We start from the raw sequence: 23,126 nt of genomic DNA, 5'->3' as shown, positions 1-23,126 counted from the left end.
TGTATTCTTATATTTTTGTTTTGACATTTCTATTGCACAGCATTGAAAGTTCCGATTAGACCAGGTAAGGCCCCCCCCACCTAAAAATCCATTTATGGGCAACAATGTGAAGAGCTGTCTAAATTGCGGAATGCATATTTTGGACGAGTGTTTGGGAGTGAAGAGCCATAGGCGAACACAAGGGGGGGGGGGCGTTAGCCCCCCTGGCTGAATGACGCTGCCTTATATTTTATGTATTCTTATATTTTTGTTTTGACATTTCTATTGCACAGCATTGAAAGTGCCGATTAGACCAGGTAAGCCCCCCCCCCACCTAAAATTCCGTTTATGGGCAACCATGTGAAGAGCTGTCTGAATTGCGGAATGAATGTTTTGGACGAGTGTTTGGGAGTGAATGCTGGTTATTGGAGCGGATGGCTAAGATTAACGCATGTGCTATTAAACAGTTTTGCAAGTTTCTTCGTTTAGGGATGAAACATAGGGAATCATGTTTGAGGGGATAGCCGGTTATGTTTTTAGGAATTGAATTTTATCAGGGTTGGTTTTCGTCGGTTAAAATGCTGGATCATGGTGTGTTTCTTTTTTGTCTTTGTTTTCTTGTTTTGATTTGTACTATTTAAAGTTGTATTTTGTTCCTGAGCTTTGTTTGTATGTTGTATTTTGTATTGTATTCTAATACAATACATGTATTAATGTAATAATGTATTACATGTATTAATGTAATACATGTAATAATGTATTTGTATTCTAATTATTAAAAGTTGATACTTTAAAAATTATTATATTTCAAGTTTTATGTTATCTCTAATTATCATTTCTAGTTAGTAAATTATCAATAAATCTCTAGTTTCTAAGTATTGAGAAATTCCTACCAATGTTTATGTCATTTCTAATTATTAAAAATTAATATTTTAATGATTATTTCTTTTTATGTTATTTCTCATTATTATTTCTAGTTGTTAAATTATTAAATAATTTCTAATTATTAAAAAATTCCTACCTATCTTTATGTTCCATTCATAAATTCTTCAAAAGCTTGTTGGATTTCAGGATCCATACCATCTTCAAACTCATCTTCGCTACTGAAGACACAACTTAAAAAAAAGCGAAAAATAAGCAATTCAAACTAAACAAAAATGTATATAAAGACAGTAAACAAAGAACAAACACGGAATAAATAAATGAACAGATCGGAATACAAGCTTTTGTAACAACGAGTTAAATATTGCATCAGTAAAAATTTCTTTTTAAGTCTGGGCCACCAACCCTAAGCTCCAGATGCTATAACAAAAAACTCATTGCAACAACAAGCCACCTGAAGCCAACACACCGTCGCACACTCCTCTTTCAATTCAATCTAGTCGAAGCTTCATTCTTTACCCCCTCCCAAGAGGTTCTACTTTCCATTAGAACCTCCCTTATAACCTCATCCCGCTTCACTCAGGACAACCTGCTTTTCGTTTAGCCCCAGACGGATGACCAAAAAGTTGCAACCATTTCTTGCAACATTTTGGGTTCAAGAAACAACCATTTCCGCCAGTTTAGCGAGTTTCGGCCTCGACCTCGATTTGAAAAAAAAACATGCATGAGAGGTGTAGCATAAGTGGGAGACAGTAACAACGGCAATCAAAGGGTTAAAATTAACCTTGCACTTGATGCCCATTTAATTGGACAACCTGTCTTGGCTTTTTCTACAATTGGCCATGACTTTGACTTTTTCCACAACTATTCCCTTTTTTTAGCGACTTTTTTTTTTGTTTAGCTACTCCTACTGTCTGTTTTGCTCTGTTTTGATTTGTGCATATTATTTTTATTTAAAGAATTGTTTGTTGATTTGGAATACGGCCTTACAAGGTACCTATTTTTTGGAAGCCCAAGGTTACCACTACATTTTATCTATTACTACTTCTGTCAAATTTTTGCTTAGCTTTTGGTTCGTGTCTCTTCAAATAAAAAAAAAAAAACCTTGAAGCGTTATATCCTTTGATTTTCCAAGAGTCACTACTAGATAAGGCTATTGATTTCAGGTGCTAGATTTTAGCCCACTATAGTTGTGGGCTAGAAAAAAAGGAAGAATATTTTATAAAAAGTTATTACATCTAGAATAATATTATAATTACAATAATATATAATTATAAAAATTACTACAAATTATAGCAATAATATAATATTCTTTCATATATAGCACCATCTCTTTATAGTTATGTTAAATTAGCAGTGTTCAACTTGTGATAATTTTATTTATTTTATCTTTAACTGCTCTTTGCTTCAACTGTTCTTAGGTCCCTTTTTTCAGAAAATTTTAAGAATTCAACGGTAATCCAACGGGAAAAATAACGATTATTTTAAAATATTCACTTTGCTTTGACTGAGTAAAACCGTTATTTGGTACAAGGGGTACTGTTTAACTCGGACAAAACAAAACCAAGTCATAGAAAGAAACCATAAGTAGTCTCATAAAACTTTTTCCTAAGTATTCAACGGCAATCCAACGGTAAAAATCACCGTTATTTTAAAATATTCACTTTGCTTTGACTTTGATTTATTTTATCTTTAACTGCTCTTTGCTTAAACTGTTCTTAGGTCCTTTTTTTTCAGGAAATTTTAAGAATTCAACGGTATTCAACGGTAATTCAACGGGAAGAATAACGATTGTTCTAAAATATTCACTTTGCTTTGACTTTAATTTATTTTATCTTTAACAGCTCTTTGCTTAAACTGTTCTTAGGTCGCTTTTTCCAGGAAATTTTCAGAAAATTTTAAGAATTCAACGGTAATTCAACAGGAAGAATAACAATTATTTCAAAATATTCACTTTGCTTTGACTGAGTAAAACCGTTATTTGGTACAAGGAGTACTGTTTAGCTGGAGCAAAACGAAACCAAGTCATAGAAAGAAACCATAAGTTTAGCAGTCTCATAAAACTTTTTCCTAAGTATTCAACGGTAATCCAACGGTAAAAATCACCGTTATTTATAAATATTCACTTTGCTTTGACTTTGATTTATTTTTATCTTTAACTGCTCTTTGCTTAAACTGTTCTTAGGTCCTTTTTTTTAGGAAATTTTAAGAATTCAACGGCATTCAACGGTAATTCAACGGGAAGCATAACGATTATTTCAAAATATTCACTTTGCTTTGACTGAGTAAAACCGTTATTTAGTACAAGGGGTAGTGTTTAGTTGGAGCAAAACAAAACCAAGTCATAGAAAGAAACCATAAGTTTAGCAGTCTTATAAAACTTTTTCCTAAGTATTCAACGGTAATCCAACGGTAAAAATCACCATTATTTATAAATATTCACTTTGCTTTGACTTTGATTTATTTTTATCTTAAACTGCTCTTTGCTTAAACTGTTCTTAGGTCCTTTTTTTAGGATGTTTTAAGAATTCAACGGCATTCAACGGTAATTCAACGGGAAGCATAACGATTATTTCAAAATATTCACTTTGCTTTGACGGAGTAAAACCGTTATTTAGTACAAGGGGTACTGTTTAACTCGGACAAAACAAAACCAAGTCATAGAAAGAAACCATAAGTTTAGTAGTCTCATAAAACTTTTTCCTAAGAATTCAACGGTAAGAATAACGATTATTTTAAAATATTCACTTTGCTTTGACTGAGTAAAACCGTTATTTGGTACAAGGGGTACTGTTTAACTCGGACAAAACAAAACAAAGTCATAGAAAGAAACCATAAGTTTAGTAGTCTCATAAAACTTTTTCCTAAGTATTCAACGGCAATCCAACGGTAAAAATCACCGTTATTTTAAAATATTACTTTGCTTTGACTTTGATTTATTTTATCTTTAACTGCTGTTTGCTTAAACTCTCCTTAGGTCTTTTTTTTCAAAAAATTCGTGCATAATAAATACAAATTGAAACGATTCACTCTATTTTGATTGACTAAAACTGCTATCAGGTGGAGTAATGTTACTTAAAGCAGTCTCAAGAATTAACCTTCCAAAATTTGTATTACTCAGTTAAAAAAGTCAGTTTCAACACTTTCAAGTTAAGTTTTTTTTCTTGTAATAGAATGGCAACTGGTTAAAATGATTCATTATGCTTTAATCCATTAAAACTACTACACAACACTGAGGCAACTGTGGTCCAGTGCTTGGAAACTCTTATCCTGAGTAGCTGGCCGAGCAACCTCCCAGAATTCAACCTCCAAACCTCGCTTGCCATTCATTCAAGTCGTTAGTTCGCTTGAAACTAACTCTTCTCACTCCCAGTAAAGACCCAATGGAAAAAAAAAACATTATCAGAGTTCAAAAATACAGCAGAGCCTTTTTTTCAAGAAAAGTTGCACAAAATAAAGGTTTGTAGCAATTAGTAATTATAGCTAAACAGACTAAAACTGCTGCCAGGTAGTATGACTACCCAGTGCTACCCAGCTACTACCCAGTGATAGGAGTGCCGTTATTCTGGAAAGCCCATAGAGGCAACGTCCCAAAATTCTTGTGATTTAATTGAAAGTATTCAACAGTAACACTCAACGGTGGCACAATGAACCATTATCAGAATCCAAAAATGCGGCAAATCATTTTTTAAAGGAAATTTGCAGAGAGTAGAAATTCGCAGAAATAACTCATTAAAGATACTACGAGGTGCCATGACTGCTGTAACATAATGCTTGGAGTACCATTACCTCGAACAGCCTCTAGACGCAACCTCTCTAAATTCTTACTATTCATTCAACAGTATTATAAATTCTTCCCGTTCCCAAAAAAAATTTCATGGTACCAGAATAAACCTATACTGACAAAATGTAGCGAATACTTAAAATAAATGCACATAGTAAAAATTATTTTAAAATATTCACTTTGCTTTGACTGTGTAAAACCGTTATTTTGTACAAGGGGTACTGTTTAACTGGAGCAAAACAAAACCAAGGAGTAGAAAGAAAACAGAAGTTTAGTAGCCTCATAAAACTTTTTTCTCAGAGTTCAATGGTATTCAACGGTAAAAATAACGAAAATTTTAAAATATTCAGTTTGCTTTGACTGAGTAATACTGTTATTTTGTACAAGGGATATGTCTAACTGGAGCAAAAAATAACCAAGTCATAGAAAGAAATCATAAGTTTAGCAGTCTCATTAAACTTTTTCCTAAGAATCACAAATAATAAAAAAAATTCAGTTATAATTGCCAGCATCTAATTTCAAAAATCTAAAAAGCAAACTTGGGCTACGATCTTACGCTAGCACTTAGTTGAAATGGGCATGATTTAGAATCGACTTCTACGACCCCCCTTGGCTGTTTTCAACCCCAGTGAATCCCTTCCCACTTCTACAAAGTAACGTAAGATTTCAACAAATGTAAATTGACGCTGGTGAGAAAAACCAAGGCTTTGGCTTGGCTACAGTAAGTGATAGCATATTTTTGTTAATAAAATAGGGTTAAATTCTAGATTTAATTATAGCTTTCATCCATCTTGGAAAGTGGTTGAGATAAAGGAATGAAACTTTCAGGAATGGATCTATAGGATCACACGGGAAGGTATTTTGGAGTAAAAACCTCCACCCCTTCCCTCTCCAAATGGAACTGACCTTTGGTGAGCGTTGATAATTTTTTTTACTTTAAAATTGAAACTTTGAGAAATAAATCTTCTGCTTAAATGACGCACAAGGAAACTGTTTTGAGTCTTACACCTTTGCTCAATCCTGATGTATAAGATTTTAAATATTTGTAAATCAATCCCTAAAATTTAGGAAAAAGCCTTGAAACGACTTAAAATTCTGTGGAAATAATAGTATATTCTTCGAAAACAAGATCCAAAAAGAGACTGAACACCCAAAATTAAGGTAAAACTTCACTTGTCAAAATCTAAATAGATCATCTATACAATATTCAAAGGTCAAAGGCTGGTCACTATTTTTATCCTATGTGTGGAGATTAGAATTAAAGTGTTTATCACTAGATGTGTGGATGTTGGGAACTGAATTATTGAAGTATTTGGTACTGAATTTTCAAGAATTCGGTAGTGGCAGTTTTTATTTTGAGTGGGTGGCGATTGTGTGCGGATGAATGTTTCATGAGCGTAAGAAACTCGGCACGATTCCTCTTGGTCTCTATGTCTCCCTACGATGCCTTCCACTTTGACCCCCCCCCTCTCAAGGGACAGAGACGTCCGCTAAATTTGTTTACACTCTTTTAACATTACACCCTAAAAAGTATGCTTACTTTTCATCTTCAAATGAATATTCAGTTTCATAAATTCATTTCCGTAAAAATGTATACATACGTTTCATCTTCAAATGGATATTCAGTTTCATATAATTCATTTCCGTAAAAATGTATAAGTACTTTTCATCTTCATATGGACATTCAGTTTCATAAAATTCATTTCCGTAAAAATGTATACGTACTTTTCATCTTCAAATGGATATTCAGTTTCGTAAAATTCATTTCCGTAAAAATTCGCACTTCCCTGGCCGTAGTGCAATGGAGCGCCATCATGGTAATAAGTCGTTTCAAATGGCGCCGGAGTTCCCTGTAGAAAAGATAACAATATTAAGCATAAGGTTAGTCTAGGCCCAGTATTATGTGAAACAATGTACCTCTATTTTATATCTTTCCCTGCTTATTTGCAAAGAATCACGCGAGTCTCCTGAAAACAGCTAGGTTATATTTTTCTATAATTTTAATAAGCCTAAATAGCACCATAAATGAAAATAATATAAATGAAAAATAATACTGCAGAAAAGGGGTTTCTCATGATGATTCCAATTCGAATTTGCGACGGTAGCGATCGTTATACTTGAATATCGTTGAACGGTGCATCGATCGGCATTTCTAAATTTCAGCTAGCAAAGTAATCGAACATTCGACAAATTTGCCTGTTCTACCATAAATGTATTTGAGTATCAAAGACATCAAAATAAAAGTATTTTTGTCGCCTCATCCCCTACTGGATCCATCTTAAGCCTATTCAAACCTGAAAACAGCGACTTTCTAAATTTTTCTTCTGGTTATTTTATAATTATTAAGTTTTCAAGGCAGTAGCATATTTTCGTCAGTGTTGCCGCATTGAACCGTGAAAATAAATAAGCAAAACTAATAAGTTAGACTTTACAAAACTTTTCGTCTGTAAAAATTGAAACATTAACCGCTAGTGCTTTAAATTATGAAGTGTTTAGGCAGTAGCATATTTTCATTTATTTTGCCACATCGAACCGTGAAAATAAATAAGAAAAACTATAAGTTGAACTTTAAAAGGCCTTTCATCTGTTAAAATTGAAACATTAACCACTAGTACTTTAATCAATGTTGACATATAACGATATTTCGCAATTATAACTACTTCCACCTCGGCTGAAATAATTAAAAGTGTGACATGCGTCATTTTGGTAACTTTTCATGAGAGCCAAAAAAACTGAAAAAAGTTTGTCGCCTGTGGTCTCTCCGAAGGATGAGACCATGGAAATAAAAATAACATATTCTAAACCAACTTTTTATGCTCTTTTCAGCGGTATAAATTAAATTTAAATATTCCGTAAGAATTCAAATTATTTCATTTTATGGCGTATGCAGGGGTCGTACAATCTTCAATATCCAAAATTAGGGACTTAAGGGCCTTCCTAACACTGAAATAGGGACCAATAAGGGACCGGATCGGGATGGCATTTCATTAACCAGGTTAGCAAACCAAATAGCATTACCCGTCGTGACCTTCCAGTTAACATGAACGAAACCATAAGTCAATAATCTTTGGAAGCTCATGGAAAAAGCTAAACATCGCTATAACGTTCAACTAATTTAGTCAAGCAGCTGATAAAGACTACCTTGTCGCTGATGTCGTAACAGTCTACTATGCAGCATTCTCTTTACCATAGCAGCTGCTCAAGCAGTCCAATAGTAACCAAGGTTTTAGGGTACTGAAAAATCTAGGTTTGGTGTTACCTGTATGGGATACAGTTTCAGGCATCTTTAAAGTCGATATCTGGACCTGTAGTTTTTTTTCACCATTTCCTTCTCCCATTCACAATTTCAAATCCCCGGGTCCAATATTCGGATTTTCTTCCATCGAGTATTATAAACAGAATAACACTAACTTAGTCCTCTGGAATCCACTTTTTTAAGCATTATGTTAAAAATTATCATTTGGGCAGTTTTGACGTTTCAATGAGTTTTAGCCGACGTTAATTTTCCTATTTTTTTTTCTTTAATACTGGTGATACCCAAGTTTTATGTTCGTTTGATTCTTTTGTTCGCTCCCCCTTGTTTATATGTTCTTTCAAACCTTTTTAAGACTAATTTTATCCCACTTTTTTTAGTTTTTCCCTATTTAAATTTACTAATGAATGGCTTTCCCTTTCTGATTTTGTTGTTTTTGGCACTGTTTAGCCAGTTTTTTAGTTATTGTGCTATTTCTATGATTCTTTTTATTTATTTTTTGTTTTATGACTTCGAAATGAAATTCAGTCCTTCGGGCTTGTGTTAGACATTTTTTGAAGTTAAATATATTATCTTACCTAAATAAATTTTTTTTATTTTCTTGCGCCTGTATTTTCAATAGCTCTTGCTTGTGTCTGGGGCATCAAACCATGTGAAAAGTAACGTGCCGAATAATTTAATAATTATAATTAGTGATAACGTAGTAATTTATAACAATAGTAAGAATATAATAAATAGTAGTAATAATAGTAATAACAAGGTAATTTAGTGGCTGATTGCTGGTAAGTGGCTGTGCTAGTGTTACACGAATGATACGTTGATAATATAAATTTGGCTATGGGAGATGTGGTAAAAGAATGAACAGAAAGTCCATAAGCAGATAGCATCCTTCGTTTAGCTGAGATCAAAGCCACAACGCATTCAATCATAATGCTTTCCAGTAAATAGCATGCAACTAAATCATGTAAACATTACATCTGGACAACTTAAAATCTGAACAACTTACCTCTGGACAACTGTACAACTTCTGGACAAAGTTGCGCTTAAAAGTTATGCAGCATCATTTAACTTAGAAAATATTCAAATACAATTGTTCAAACATAAAAAACAAATACTAAAGACAATAGGCATGATATTAATCTTAAGATCCCTTCTTGGGGATTTTTTAAACAGGCCTGAGACGAGGTTCAGTTTCCTTTTGCTAACTAGAGAAAATTAAAGGAATTTGCGGCGAGAATGATGGTTATATTCGGAAATCGCTTTTGAATCTGGGAAACCCCCAAGCCGAACTTGCAAGCAAAGCGAGCCTGCACGAGGATTGTGCTGGCTCTGGTGGGGTGGGGATGCTCTGGCAGCAAGTCCTCCTTCAAATGCCAGCAAAAAAAATTTCTTAGTGTCCACAGGACTATCTTTTACCGATAACATTCCAGATACAGCTGGCGAGTCATCAACCTCCCAAAGTCTATTATACTGCTCAAAAATATTAATGTAGTATGAATAAAAAAAAATGAATAAAATCATATAAAATCATAAAAAAATGAAAAAAAATATGAATAAAAAAATAATGTAGTATGACATACTGTTCTATTTTTTTACTTTCCCGCAATTTTTTTGGCGTTGAAAGCTCAAGAGTTTTCTCTTCTTGCGTTACTGCTAGTAAAAAGTCGGGAAACAAGAACGCCTGGAAGCTTCTGGCGTTCAAAACAAAGCTACCAGAAAGCGCTTAAACGCGACCCGGACTTTCATTCGGTCGGTTTAAAAATTATCAAAAATTCGACACCCTACCAAAGAAAATCTGACCATTTTCCCGACACTCCACTGGTCCAAAATCCAGCCAAGAGCAAAATGAGCAGGCTATTCATTTCTTGGTATCAAAACTGGTATAAAAAATTCGACTATTAATGACTGACAGTCTAAAACACGTATTTAAAAAAATTTCAGAAGTTTTACCTTCCTCAAACTAGTGGTAAGTGATTTTAAAAAATGCTAACAGAACGGACCACCGAATTTTAAAAGTAAAAAAAAAAAAAAAACAAATTGAAAACATTGGACATATATCCGTTCTTGACTAAAAATTCGACACAATTCCGAAGCCGGACATGATTTTTTTTTTTTTTTTCGACGAGAGGGCCGCAACATCAATAGCAAACAAACTGAGAGTAGATGACACATCGAAATTGTCTGCGATGCATTGCAACTTCTAGATGGTGGGATGAGATACAAGAGCCCCATGTCCCTGGCTAAAGGCTTGTTTTTACAGGTAACGAAATACTACATTAAAAAAAAAGAGAGGAACAGAAATAGGGACTTTAGGGACCTTTTTTTTCTTAAGGAGCATTTTAGGGAATTTTGTGATTTTAGGGACTTGGGGACCTTTGCACGACCCTTGTGTGTGTCTCCTTTTTCCCATAGATAATTCCTATCCTCTTCTGTTAAAAGTATTCTGAACGAATCCAATATCAATTCGTTTTGGCGTAAGTCCCCTTTTTCCTTTACAAAAAAAGAAGACAAATGCCATTATAGCTCCATAAACCGATCGCTCCAAAACCGGTACGAGACTCTTATAATGAGTTTTGGAAAGTTCTTGCTTTCTAAATCTCAGCACCGTGACATTATACCTGATCAACCTCTACCATCAAGAACGAGAAAGCAAGATAAGTTAGTCCCCGTAAAAGCAAGAAGAAACCGATATGGTAATTCTTTCGTTCCGGTTTTCGTCGATACGTACAATAAGAGTTAATGTTTATAGTTTGATTTATATATACAAGTGTAGTTTAATTTTGAATATGTTGTAAAGAAACGCAAATCAGCGATAGCTGCCAAGTTTTGCTATTAAGCCTGTCTACTACTACTACTACGACTACTTATCTTCGCAACGGTACAAGATGGGACAATTCTGACTGAACCATTCGATTCCTCGTGCTGAGTTTAATGACGACAGATAAACAAACACATTTTCGACGAAAACGGCATATTTTGCACTTTTAATCATCACAATCAATCTAACAAATCAACCAAGATATAAATAATATTGAGATGATAAGTTTTATTGAAGACTCGCTGACCCAAGGAAGAAATGTATTTGCGTGGAAATGTTTGTACTTCGTGTTTGCGCATGCCTGAAGTTCCAATGTCTGGTTCAAGAGCTGATATGTCAGGGACTTGCAACAGCACAATTAATTGGACAGCACAGCACAATTTAAATTGTGCTGTGCTTTGACTTGGACAGTCATCCAAGTCAAGGACTTGGACAGCACAATTTAAATGCAAATACTTTTATTAAAAAGGAGAACTCACCTTAAGAAGATCGGGTTGAGCCTCTGGCGATACCTTTGATCTTCCCCAATCTGACGCTTTTAGTTCTAAAACATTTAAAATCATCAACATGACATCTTTCGTTGCAGTTGATTTTAAGGCTATTTGCTTTAACGACTGCTCTATTGACGCCATATGACTTGCGGAGGGATTCCCACTCCATTTCTCATCGTCTTCTAATGCTGAACCAGCAAGCTAAAATTTATAATAATTATTCAAGTAAATGGCGACATCAACAGCTTACGAATTTGTTTCAACACAAAGCCACCAAGGCCAAGACCACACAAAGTTGTGTCACTTTTTTGGCTATATTGTAGGTCTATATGTATGTGTTTGCATATATGTTGGTCAAATGTATGTCTGGACCGTCTTCCTTGCCAAGCTAGTGCAAATCTAGCAATGAAACAGAGCTTGCCCGAGAACCCAGTAGGCTAAACACATTTATACGTTCTGTGAGGGTGGTGGTGGGGAATTCAATAGAATATAAGCCAGTGGATTTGAAAATCTTATGGCCATGTTATTTAGTTTTTATTGCAACCATGGATGAATCAAGAATAATTGCGGAACAATAAGGTACTGGAGTTAACTAGAAAACTGGACAAGTCAAATAAGATACAATTTTAAAGGATTGAAAGGGCTATAAACGCTTTTGCTTTTCGACAATTTTGCACCTGAATTTTCGTAGTAATATTAATGCATAAAAATAAACAATAAAAATTTCAAGTTCTAGCAATCATTCTCTTAAGGTCCAATAGACCTGTTTCTTAATAGGGTGGCCAATTAAGCAGGTCTGTTGCAGCAAATCACCACACGCAAATCGCTGCATGCAAATCATTGTATACAAATTTAATCACCCAGTCTCCGATTTTTATTAAAATAGCTTGAAACGGAATATTACCAGGAGAACTTACTCGATTACTGGCCCCAATGTTTTGAAAAACGGTAATTATCACGATTCTCGATTCCAATTCAAATTTATCGTCCCGCCGCTATCAAACAGTTCGTGGTAACGAACTGTAAGTAAGGAGCGATGTGGCTTAATAGTAATCGTAACACTAATAAACAGAGTCTTGGTAACAATCGATACATCAAAAGAATCAAATTTTGATGCTTATTCAGAATAAATAAAATTCATCAAGTTTAATGTTACCTGTCAAAAGTTAAAACCCTACCCAATTTTTTAAAAAGGGGTAAAACACCCACAAAACATCAAAGGATATTGATGAAAATCACAGTATCAGATTGAGCATATCAGAGAACCGAACTGTGAGGTTTCAAGCTCCTATATGCAAAAATGCGGAATTTTGCATTTTTGGCTAGAAACAAGATCACGGATGTGTGTTCATTTGTTTTTTTTTTCAGGCGTGATCTTATCAAACTAGTTATCCTAGAAGATTGGGAGGGGGCTCACTTGTTCGGAAACCAAAGGTTCTAGTGCCCTTTTTAGTGACAAAAAAAATTGGAGGGCAGCTAGCCCCCCTCCCTATTTTTTCCCAAACTTACTGACCAAGATTTTCTAATCAAACTTTCAGAAGGTTTTAGCGTTCGCTTGCGGATTTCAGCATGAACAATACTTTCAAGTATGTTTTAAAACCGACTTGAAATTAAAAATTCGGCCTCGAATTTAACATTCAGCAGCAAAAGGGTGCCATCTCTTGATTTTTAATCCTTTTGTTTATGATATACTTTTTTCATCCTTTAAACTTTATTTTTATTTTTGCATCCTTCTTAAAATGTGGAAAATGAATTTTAGCAGAGGTTTTTGTTAACGAGGACATACTATACGTGTATAAAACATTTCAGTCTTGATTCAGAGTTCGTTCAGTAAACACCTCATTTTTGGATATTAGCCTTTCAATTGAGTAAGGCTTCTACCTGTTATGATTTTCCTAGAGACATTTATTATCCGATTGTTTCGATTTATTTGCTATTGACATTTTTACTACATGAATTTAAAATAGATACTTAAATATCAAATCCCTTGGGACTTTGAACTTGATAAGTACCTATAGTAAATTTCTGACCTACAATAAATCTACTGAAAATAATTAATTCAGTGACCTAGTTACCCAGTTCTGTATTTCATTCACTTTCCTGCGTCAACCTTGGAATACTTTGAAGCTTAAATCCAGCCACTGAATTTTGAATAGTCTAGTGTTGCCACAAGTTATTTGCAACCAGCAAGTACATTATTTACTGAAAATAATTAATTCAGTGACCTAGTTACCCAGTTCTGTATTTCATTCACCTTCCTGCGTCAACCTTGGAATGAATACTTTGAAGCTTAAATCCAGCCACTGAATTTTAACTTGTCTAGTGTTGCCACAAATTATTTGCAACTAGCAACTACATTTTTACTACGTGAATTTAAAATAGATACTTAAATATCAAATCCCTTGGAACTTTGAACTTGATAAGTACCTATAGTAAATTTCTGGCCTACGATAAATTTACTGAAAATAATTAATTCAGTGACCTAGTTACCCAGTTCTGTATTTCATTCACCTTCCTGCGTCAACCTTGGAATACTTTGAAGCTTAAATCCAGCTACAAAAATGAATTTTAGCAGAAGTTTTGTTTTGTTAACGAGAGTATACTATAAGTGTACAAAACATCATTTTGATTTTTGATTATATCAGAAAAAAAGTTAATGCAAGGTAATACTAAAGTTTTTGATGTAATCATAAAAAAAAACATACCTTTAAGCACTTACAGACACATCGAATATTCTCTGAGTCAGAGTTAATTAACATCGATAAAACGTCATATAACACCGGATTCAGAAAGAGGAGTCGTTGTGTCACATTACCGGCTGAAACTTCCAAGTTGACATAGACCTCACAAATGAAAAGAGCATAGCCTCGGAATTGTTTAGGGTCTTCTTGTAAGAAATCATATCGCCGCTTATGATCCACTTGAAGCCTAAAAACAAAAATTTTCAATTGAAAATCTAACGGAAGGGAAGGCTACTACTACTACTACTACTAATTAATCCAGTAGGAATACAAACCAAAAGTAAAACTGACAGCACAGCAGCAGTTAGCGAAATCAAATTTTGGAGGAGGGGATATTCCCCCTCCCCATTTAGATTTTAAAAATACTTCAGTTTTAGATAGTATCCTTGAAAAGACCTTTTTTTTCTTTACCATAGTTAATAAACAACAAATGATCTCCTCTAAACCCCTCAACTTTAAAAACACATTTTGCCCCCTCCCTCCCGTACATTTTTTTGTGAATTGACAGCAGTAGCAGAAGCCAGCATAATTGTAAAAATTCTAGTTAACAAATTTAGATTTCAATGAATGGTCTGTTTATTTAGGAAATATTTTGACAGTAGGAAGACTCTTTTGTTTTTTAACAATGTTTTATGGATCATAGGTTAGCAGGCCAAATAATGGTCTGTTTATTGGGATACAACATAAAATATTTTGACAGTAAGCAGATTCTTTTGTTTTTAAACGATGTTTTATGTATCATAGGTAACAGACAAATTAATGGTCTTTTAATTTGGATACAACAGGAAATATTTTGACAGTGGGCAGATTCTTTTGTATTTAAACTATGTTTTATGTATCATAGGTAACAGACAAATTAATGGTCTTTTAATTTGGATACAACAGGAAATATTTTGACAGTGGGCAGATTCTTTTGTATTTAAACTATGTTTTATGTATCATAGGTCAACAGACCAATTAATGGTCTGTTAATTTGGATACAACAGGAAATATTTTGACAAGTGGGCAGACTCTTTTGTCTTAAAACAATGTTTTATGTATCATAGGTTTACAGACCAATTAATGGTGTATTTATTTGGATACAACATGAAATATTTTGACAGTAAGCAGATTCTTTTGTTTTAAAACAATGTTTTATGTATCATAGGTTAACACACCCATTAATGGTCTGTTAATTTGGATACAACAGGAAATATTTTGACAGTGGGCAGATTCTTTTGTATTTAAACGATGTTTTATATATCACAGGTTAACAGACCAATTAATGGTCTGTTAATTTGGATACAACAGGAAATATTTTGACAGTGGGCAGATTCTTTTGTTTTCAAACTATGTTTTATGTATAATAGGTTAACAGACCAATTAATGGTCTGTTAATTTGGATACAACTGGAAATATTTTGACAGTGGGCAGATTCTTTTGTTTTAAAACAATGTTTTATGTATCATAGGTTTACAGACCAATTAATAGTCTATTTATTTGGATACAACATAAAATATTTTGACAGTAAGCAGATTCTTTGTTCTTAAACTATGTTTTATGTATCATAGGTTAACAGGCCAATTAATGGTCTGTTTATTTGGATACAACATGAAATATTTTGACAGTAGGCAGGTTCTTTTGTTTTAAAGCAATATTTTATGTATCATAGGTTTATAGACCAATTAACGGTATGTTTATTAAGAAACAACAGGCAATATTTTGACAGAAGGCTGACTCTTTTGTTTTTAAACAATGTTTTATGTATCATAGGTTTACAGACCAATTAATGGTCTGTTTATTTAGAAACAACAGAAAATATTTTGACAGTAGGCTGATTCTTTTGTATTTAAACAATTTTTTATGCATCATAGATTAGTACAAGGATTAGGGGCTGGCAACAAATTACAAAAATGTGCCTATTGTGGCTTTTTTGTCAAAGGTGGCTCTTTTAGTCTCTGCCCAACGTACAACAACAACAACAACAAATCTAGTCCTTTATATTGAGTTTCTTTTCTTTTATAAATAACTTGAGACTTTGCCCGATAACAACAGATCTCTTAATTTTAATTTTGGCAACGAATCTTTTTCTCTGATCAGTTCTTCCCATACTCTTTGTTTACACTCTTTAGAATGATGAGCTTCATTAACGATAAAAACAAATACGGATCAATCATTGTAAATTCCAGACTTATTGTGATCATTCACAAAAATTACTTGAAGTAATTTTCAAACTACTTTAAAAGTCCAAGGGAAGCTCTGAATCCTAGATTAGCCCGAAGACTGTTTGCTCACCACTCAAATATTTTTCAGTTAGCCCGAGCATGTCAATACACAAGAAGGAACACATAAAATAAGAACGGTAAAAATCCAAAGCATCAAAAATTGCAACCAAGTTGGGGAAAACATCTACCAATATAGCAATTATGGTAGCAGAGTCCCGATTCTTAGTATAGTATGAAATTGCCTTGACAGAAAGCAAGAATGTGAAAGGGCGACTATAAATCATGGAAATTGCGCGCCATCTCGTTTCCAAGCAAGTCAGATAAATGTCATTTAAACTCTCCTCAAATGTGGTGAATAGCACTTTTTTCATACAATCAATTTTATTTGTCTGATCTCTATTGAGGCGTCAAAAGATATGGGCGGCCATTTGGCCCTCAAACCTTTCTTGCGAAGACTATTAGTCAAAACAACCTGAAATAATTCTGAACAATTAATTCTACTAAGGTGATCTAAATTTCTTAAAGCAGCAAGGGCAGTGATAATCAAATCGGATCCTTTGAATTGTCTTATTGGAAATTTACGCACCCATGTTTATCTTTAAAATTAGGGAAAATATCGGATATCGATATTAGGGAAATACAATATTTTAGGGAAAATTTGATCCTTTAATGGTTTAATTGGAAACTTAATGGCTAACGGTTTATTGAAAATTTACGCACCCATGTTTATCTTTAAAATTAGGGAAAATATCAGATATCGATATTAGGGAAATACAATATTTTAGGGGAAAATCTGATCCTTTAGTGGTTTAATGGGAAACTTAATGGTTAATGGTTTATTGAAAATCTACGCACCCATGTTTATCTTTGAAATTAGGGAAAATATCAGATATCGATATTAGGGAAATACAATATTTTAGGGGAAAATCTGATCCTTTAATGGTTTAATTGGAAACTTAATGGTTAACGGTTTATTGGAAATTTACGCAACCATGTTTATCTCAAAATTAGGGGAAATATCAGATACCGATATTAGGGAAATATCAGATGTTAGGGAAAAACCTGATCCTCTTAATTGGTTAATTGGAAATGTAAACAAACATATTTGTCCTAAACATGAGGAAAAATAATATCGATATTAGAGAAATATCAGATTTTAGAGAAAAATTCGATCCTTTGAATCGGTTTAATGGAAACTTACTCAGCCATATTTAATCTAAAAAATTAGGGAGAATATCAGATATCGAAAATTAGGGAAAAAATCAGAAATCGCCATATTTACGAAAAAGAAACCCCATCTGTAGTTGTGCAGTTTTTAGTAGTGTTGGGTAACAAACAAAACTAAAGAAACGTCAAAAGTAGCAAAAATAGCTAAAAATATACGGTATGACTCAGTTTAAGAAAGTATAGTTGAAATAAATAATCGGATTAACGACGCGTGTTGACAACTAAGGTCCCTGTGCCGGCCCTGCAGTGTGTTCCTATAGCAAAATCGATCTCCGAGTACCGTATTACCAAGCTAAGATCAAACGTACTGCGCCACCTCATGACTGACTTGTCTTAAGAATCACCAAATTGCAAGTATTTAAATTTTTGAGACGGAAAGCGTTGTCAACTTAGCCGAATAGTTTTAGTCTTTTTCACAATCCACCGTGACAACACTGGTGAAAATGTGGAACCCCCTTAAAGCGTTATTATCTTGAAACAGTGCGCCACCACAGGATAAAGTGAAGTTGTATTTAAGAATCAAAAGATTTAAAATGTTATGCTTATTTAAAATTATTATTTATTATTTTATTATAATTATATTATTATATATTGTGTAACATTTATTTTATTCTTATTTTTTCTGGATTTCTATTTATTATTATTAAATAAGCTTTGCTTATTTATTTTTGCGGTTTCAAGTGGCAACACAGACGAAAATATGATGCTGGCCCAGAAGCCTTATGATTCTGAAACAACTAAAGGATAGCATCTTAATGGAATCACGGTTTTTAGGTATGAATAGACATAAGATGAATCCAATAAAATACGCAAAATAAACATAAAAATGCTTTATTTTGGCGCCTTTGTAATTTTGTTATAAGTAGCCAATCCACGCCATGAAGAGCAAAAATTTCCTTGAGCACCTTTACAGCGAGTCGGATCTTAATAAAGCTTTGAACAAAGTTTTCCAACTTCACTAGTGAAAAAAAAATTACAGATGTCTACAATTTAAAAATATTCAATGTCAAGCTACAGAAAATCTTATTAGGAAGAACGAACTTAAAATAGTAACGACATCAAAATAACAACTTTTTTTCTCCCTGGACTCATCCCAGGTCACTGTTGCCGCATTGAACCGCAAAATATATAAACAAACTAATTGATAAAATTGGCAACGTTTTTCGTCCATAAAATTCAAATATTAGCAATTTGCTAATTCTGAAAGATGACTATCCCTTCAAAAGAAAAACTACCCCTTTTTGAGCTGTTTGATGCCATATTTTTTAACGTATTTTCTTTTCGTTTATTTTTTTTAAATTCGCACCTGCTGCTATCAAAACTGTATAACTGCATATCAAGGTCTTTTCCATTAAAAATTGCAATTACATAAGTCTTGAGAGGCCATATGTCAATTGAAGGCCAATGGACGACGACAAGTTTTGAGAGAGGAAAGTCTCCAAATGAAGTTGAACAAATCATCGAAGTTTTAGTTTCGATCTCCAGAGTAAATTTGGTACAAAGCCGGAGAATCCCATCCGAAAGTGCAAATATTAGGACGAAATGACAATTCTAATCACAGCTGTCTTTCTGTAAATTGCAAAATACCCAGTCTCGCTAAACCAATTCATTCCCTCCCTCCGGCTATTTTTCTTTTCAAACTGATAGCTTACAAGTCTTTTCATATCTAGAATAAGAACATTTTCTGAATAGGAAAGTCTATTCACTTCTATCAATTTAATCTCTCTCCCCCCCCCCCCTCTCACGCTCAAAACCATGTTTTCTGAAAATAAGACAAGGTTTTAAAACTTTTCGTATTCAAAATCAGGGCATTTTTTCCAGAGCTTTGAATTTGGAGTCGTGGAGTCCGAGTTTCAGTAAATTTTGCTTAATGGAGCGGGAGTGACAGAAATAATACAAGACACTTCGAAATCAGTGTTTCAAAAAAAAATTAAAAGACTGGAGTCAAGCCAAATATTCGTAAATACTACAAAAAAGTGGTAACAATAAAAAAATTAAAATTATAGACTAATTCTAGTGAATAAGATTCGTCTGCACCATAATACTACAGTACTACTACAGAAACAATTTATCAGAATCGGAACAATTACGTTTTAAGTCTCAGAAGTTGGAGTCGATATATTAAAAATGTCTGGAGTCGGAGTCTGAGTCAATTATAACTTATTTCCGACTTCAAAGCACTGCATTTTTCTGACCAAGATTTTTTTAGAAATCAACTCTTTTGCCATTTGTCGTAAGTCAAAATCTGATTAATGGAGTAGGGGTTATAAAACAAATGATACTAAATGGATTTTCTGAATGATTTTTATACTGATGTTTTCACTTTTATTTTCAGTCGATTTATAATAGGGACAATAAAACTAGTGCTTCCAAACTCAATTTAAAAATTCGGAAAAGGTCACAGAAATTCAGAGAAATAAGTTAACATTTGGGTCAATTTGGAGACGTATAATACACCCACCTTAAAAACAGCATTCAAATATCTCGATCTGTAGCTTCAAGTGTTATAGTATGTAACTTTAATTGTTAAAAATCGAAGCTTAAAACATAAAAATTGCAATTCTGAGATAAAACAAGAGCTAAGAGCTCATATGGCACTTGTGACGAGGCGAGAAGAGCTAAGAGCCAAGATATCATATGGTATGAGCTCTAACAAAATTCTATGAATCAATAGATTGATTTAAAAAGGAAAATAAGAGGCTTAATGCCGGTCAAGATTTAAAATAAGAGCTCTGAGTCACAAAGTCCTTCTAAATATCAAAATTCATTAAGATCCGATGACCCACTCGTAAGTTATAGATCCCAAATTTTTTCTCTCCCTTTTGCCCCCCCCCCCCCCAGATGGTCGAATCTGGAAAAACGACTTTATCAAATCAAATCGTGCAGCTCCCTGACACGCCTACCAATTTTCATCGCCCTAGCACGTCCAGAAGCACCGAACTCGCCAAATCACTGAACCCCTCCCCCCAACTCCCCCAAAGAGAGCGAATCCAGTACAATTCTGTCAATCACGTATCAAGGACATTTGTTTATTCTATCCACCAAGCTTCATCCCGATTCCTCCACTCCAAGTGTTTTTCCAAGATTTCCCCCTCCAAACCCCCCCCCCCCCCAATGTCAAAAGATCTGGTCGGGATTTGAAATAAGAGCTCTGAGACATGAATTCCTTCTAAAAATCAAATTTCATTACGATCCGATCATCTATTCGTAAGATAAAAATACCCCAATTTTCATGTTTTCCAAGAATTCCAGTTTCCCCCTCCAATTCCCCCGAATGTCACAGGATCTGGTCGGAATTTAAAATTACAACTTTAAAGCACAAGATCCTTCTAAATAAAAAATTTCATTAAGATCTGGTCACCCTTTCGTAAGTTACAAATACCTCAATTTTCAAAATTACCCCTCCCCAAATTCCACCAAAGAGAGCAGATCCGGTCCAATTATGTCAGTCACGTATCTTAGACAGGTTTCTATTCTTCCCATCCAGTTTCATCCTGATCTCACCGCTTTAAGTATTTTCTAAGATTTCCGGTCCCCCCAACTGCCCCCCCCCCAATTACGCTTGATCCGGTTGAGATTTAAAATAAGATATCTGAGTTACGAGGTCCTTCTAAATATGAAGTCTCATGAAGATCCGATCACTCCTTCGTAAGTTAAAAATACGTCATTTTTTCTTATTTTTCAGAATTAACCCCCCCCCCCCCAATAAAGCGGATCCATTCCAATTATGTAAATCACGTAGGCAAGACTTCTGCTTATTTTTCCAACCAAGTTTCATCCCAATCCCTCCAATCTAAGCGTTTTCCATCATTTTAGGTTTCCCCACCCCCAAACTTCCCCCAATGTCACCAGATCTGGTCAGGATTTAAAATAAGAGCTTTGAGACACGATATCCTTCTAAATATCAAATTTCATGGAGATCAAATCACCCGTTCGTAAGTTAAAAATACCTCATTTTTTCTAATTTTTCAGAATTAACCCCCCCCCAACAACCCCAAAGAGAGCGGATCCGTTCTGGTTATGTCAATCATGTATCTAGGACTCGTGTTTTTTTTTCACCAAGTTTCATCCCGATCCCTCCACTCTAAGTGTTTTCCAAGTTTTAGGTTTCCCCCTCCCAACTCCCCCCCCCCAATGTCACCCGATCCGGTCGGTTTTAAAATAAGAGCTCTGAGCCACGACATCCTTCTAAATATCAAATTTCATTGAGATCCGATCACCCGTTCGTAAGTTAAAAATACCTCATTTTTTTAATTTTTCAGATATACCCCCCCCCAACTACCCCAAAGAGAGCGGATCCGTTCCATTTATGTCAATCATCTATCGAGGACTTGTGTTTATTTTTCCCACCATGTTTCATCACGATCCCTCCACTCTAAATGTTTTCCAAGTTTAGGTTTCCCCCTCCCAACTCCCCACCCCCGTCACCAGATCCGGTCGGGATTTAAAATAAGAGCTCTAAGACACGATATCCTTCTAAACATCAAATTTCATTGAGATCCGATCACCCGTTCGTAAGTTGAAAATACCTCATTTTTTCTAATTTTTAAGAATTACTCCCCCCCAACTACCCCAAAGAGAGCGAATCAGTTCCGATTATGTCAATCATGTATCTGGGACTTGCGCTTATTTTTCCCATCAAGTTTCATCCTGATCCCTCCACTCTAAGTGTTTTCCAAGATTTTAGGTTCCCCCCCTCCAACTCCCCCCAATGTCATCAGATCCGGTCGGGATTTAAAATAAGAGCTCTGAGACACAATATCATTCCAAACATCAAATTTCATTAAGATCCAATCACCCGCTCATAAGTTAAAAATACTTCATTTTTTCTATTTTTTTCGAATTAACCGGCCCCCCACTCCCTCCCCCAGATGGTCAAATCGGGAAAACGACTATTTCTAATTTAATCTGGTCCGGTCCCTGATACGCTTGCCAAATTTCATCGTCCTAGCTTACCTGGAAGAGCCTAAAGTAGCAAAACCGGTACTTTAGGTTTCCCCCCTCCAACTCGCCCCAATGTCATCAGATCCGGTCGGGATTTAAAATAAGAGCTCTGAGAAACAATATCATTCCAAACATCAAATTTCATTCAGATCCAATCTCCCGCTCATAAGTTAAAAATACTTCACTTTTTCTATTTTTTGCGAATTAACCATAAAAGTTAGTGCCATAAAAACACACTTCAAATGTAGAAGGATAAGTTATCTGATTTCCGCAACGGTTGGTATTTAAAAATCTAAAGTTTTGATCAGTAAGAAATAATATTTACTGTCCATCTAAAAAATATGTAAAACATATATATATATATATATATATATATATATATATATATATATATATATATATATATGTATATATATATATATATATATATATATATATATATATATATATATATATATATATATATATATATATATATATATATTATATATATATATATATATATATATATATATATATATATATATATATATATATATATATATATATATATAAATATATATATATATATATATATATATGTATATATATATATATATATATATATATATATATATATATATATATATATATATATATATATATATATATATATATATATATATATATATATATATATATATATATATATATATCTATATATATAAAAATAAGTTGTCTGTCTGTCTGTGTGTCAGGTGACGTCATGTTTCTGTGTCGACTGACGTCATGTTTTCGACTGACGAAATTACGAAATTACATTG

The 23,126-nt window shown here is 33.9% G+C and overlaps 1 protein-coding gene across 1 annotated transcript in view; it reads right to left on the bottom strand.

The window, feature by feature from the left end:
* The window catches only part of LOC136034400 (polyadenylate-binding protein-interacting protein 1-like), a 71,502-nt gene that overhangs the window by 20,469 nt on the left and 27,907 nt on the right, over window positions 1-23,126 (bottom strand). Inside the window, exons 6-9 of the mRNA XM_065715552.1 lie at window positions 13,913-14,135; window positions 11,196-11,408; window positions 6,371-6,495; window positions 1,001-1,094 (exon numbers count right to left, since the gene is read on the bottom strand). Coding sequence (XP_065571624.1) covers window positions 1,007-1,094; window positions 6,371-6,495; window positions 11,196-11,408; window positions 13,913-14,135 — 649 coding nt within the window. The 3' untranslated portion in view covers window positions 1,001-1,006. The remainder of the gene's footprint in view (window positions 1-1,000; window positions 1,095-6,370; window positions 6,496-11,195; window positions 11,409-13,912; window positions 14,136-23,126) is intronic.

The sequence above is a fragment of the Artemia franciscana genome, chromosome 13 (genome assembly GCF_032884065.1).
Source record: "Artemia franciscana chromosome 13, ASM3288406v1, whole genome shotgun sequence".
NCBI lineage: Eukaryota > Metazoa > Arthropoda > Branchiopoda > Anostraca > Artemiidae > Artemia > Artemia franciscana.
Note: the sequence above shows the minus strand (reverse complement) of the source record. Positions and strands in the feature narration are given on the sequence as shown.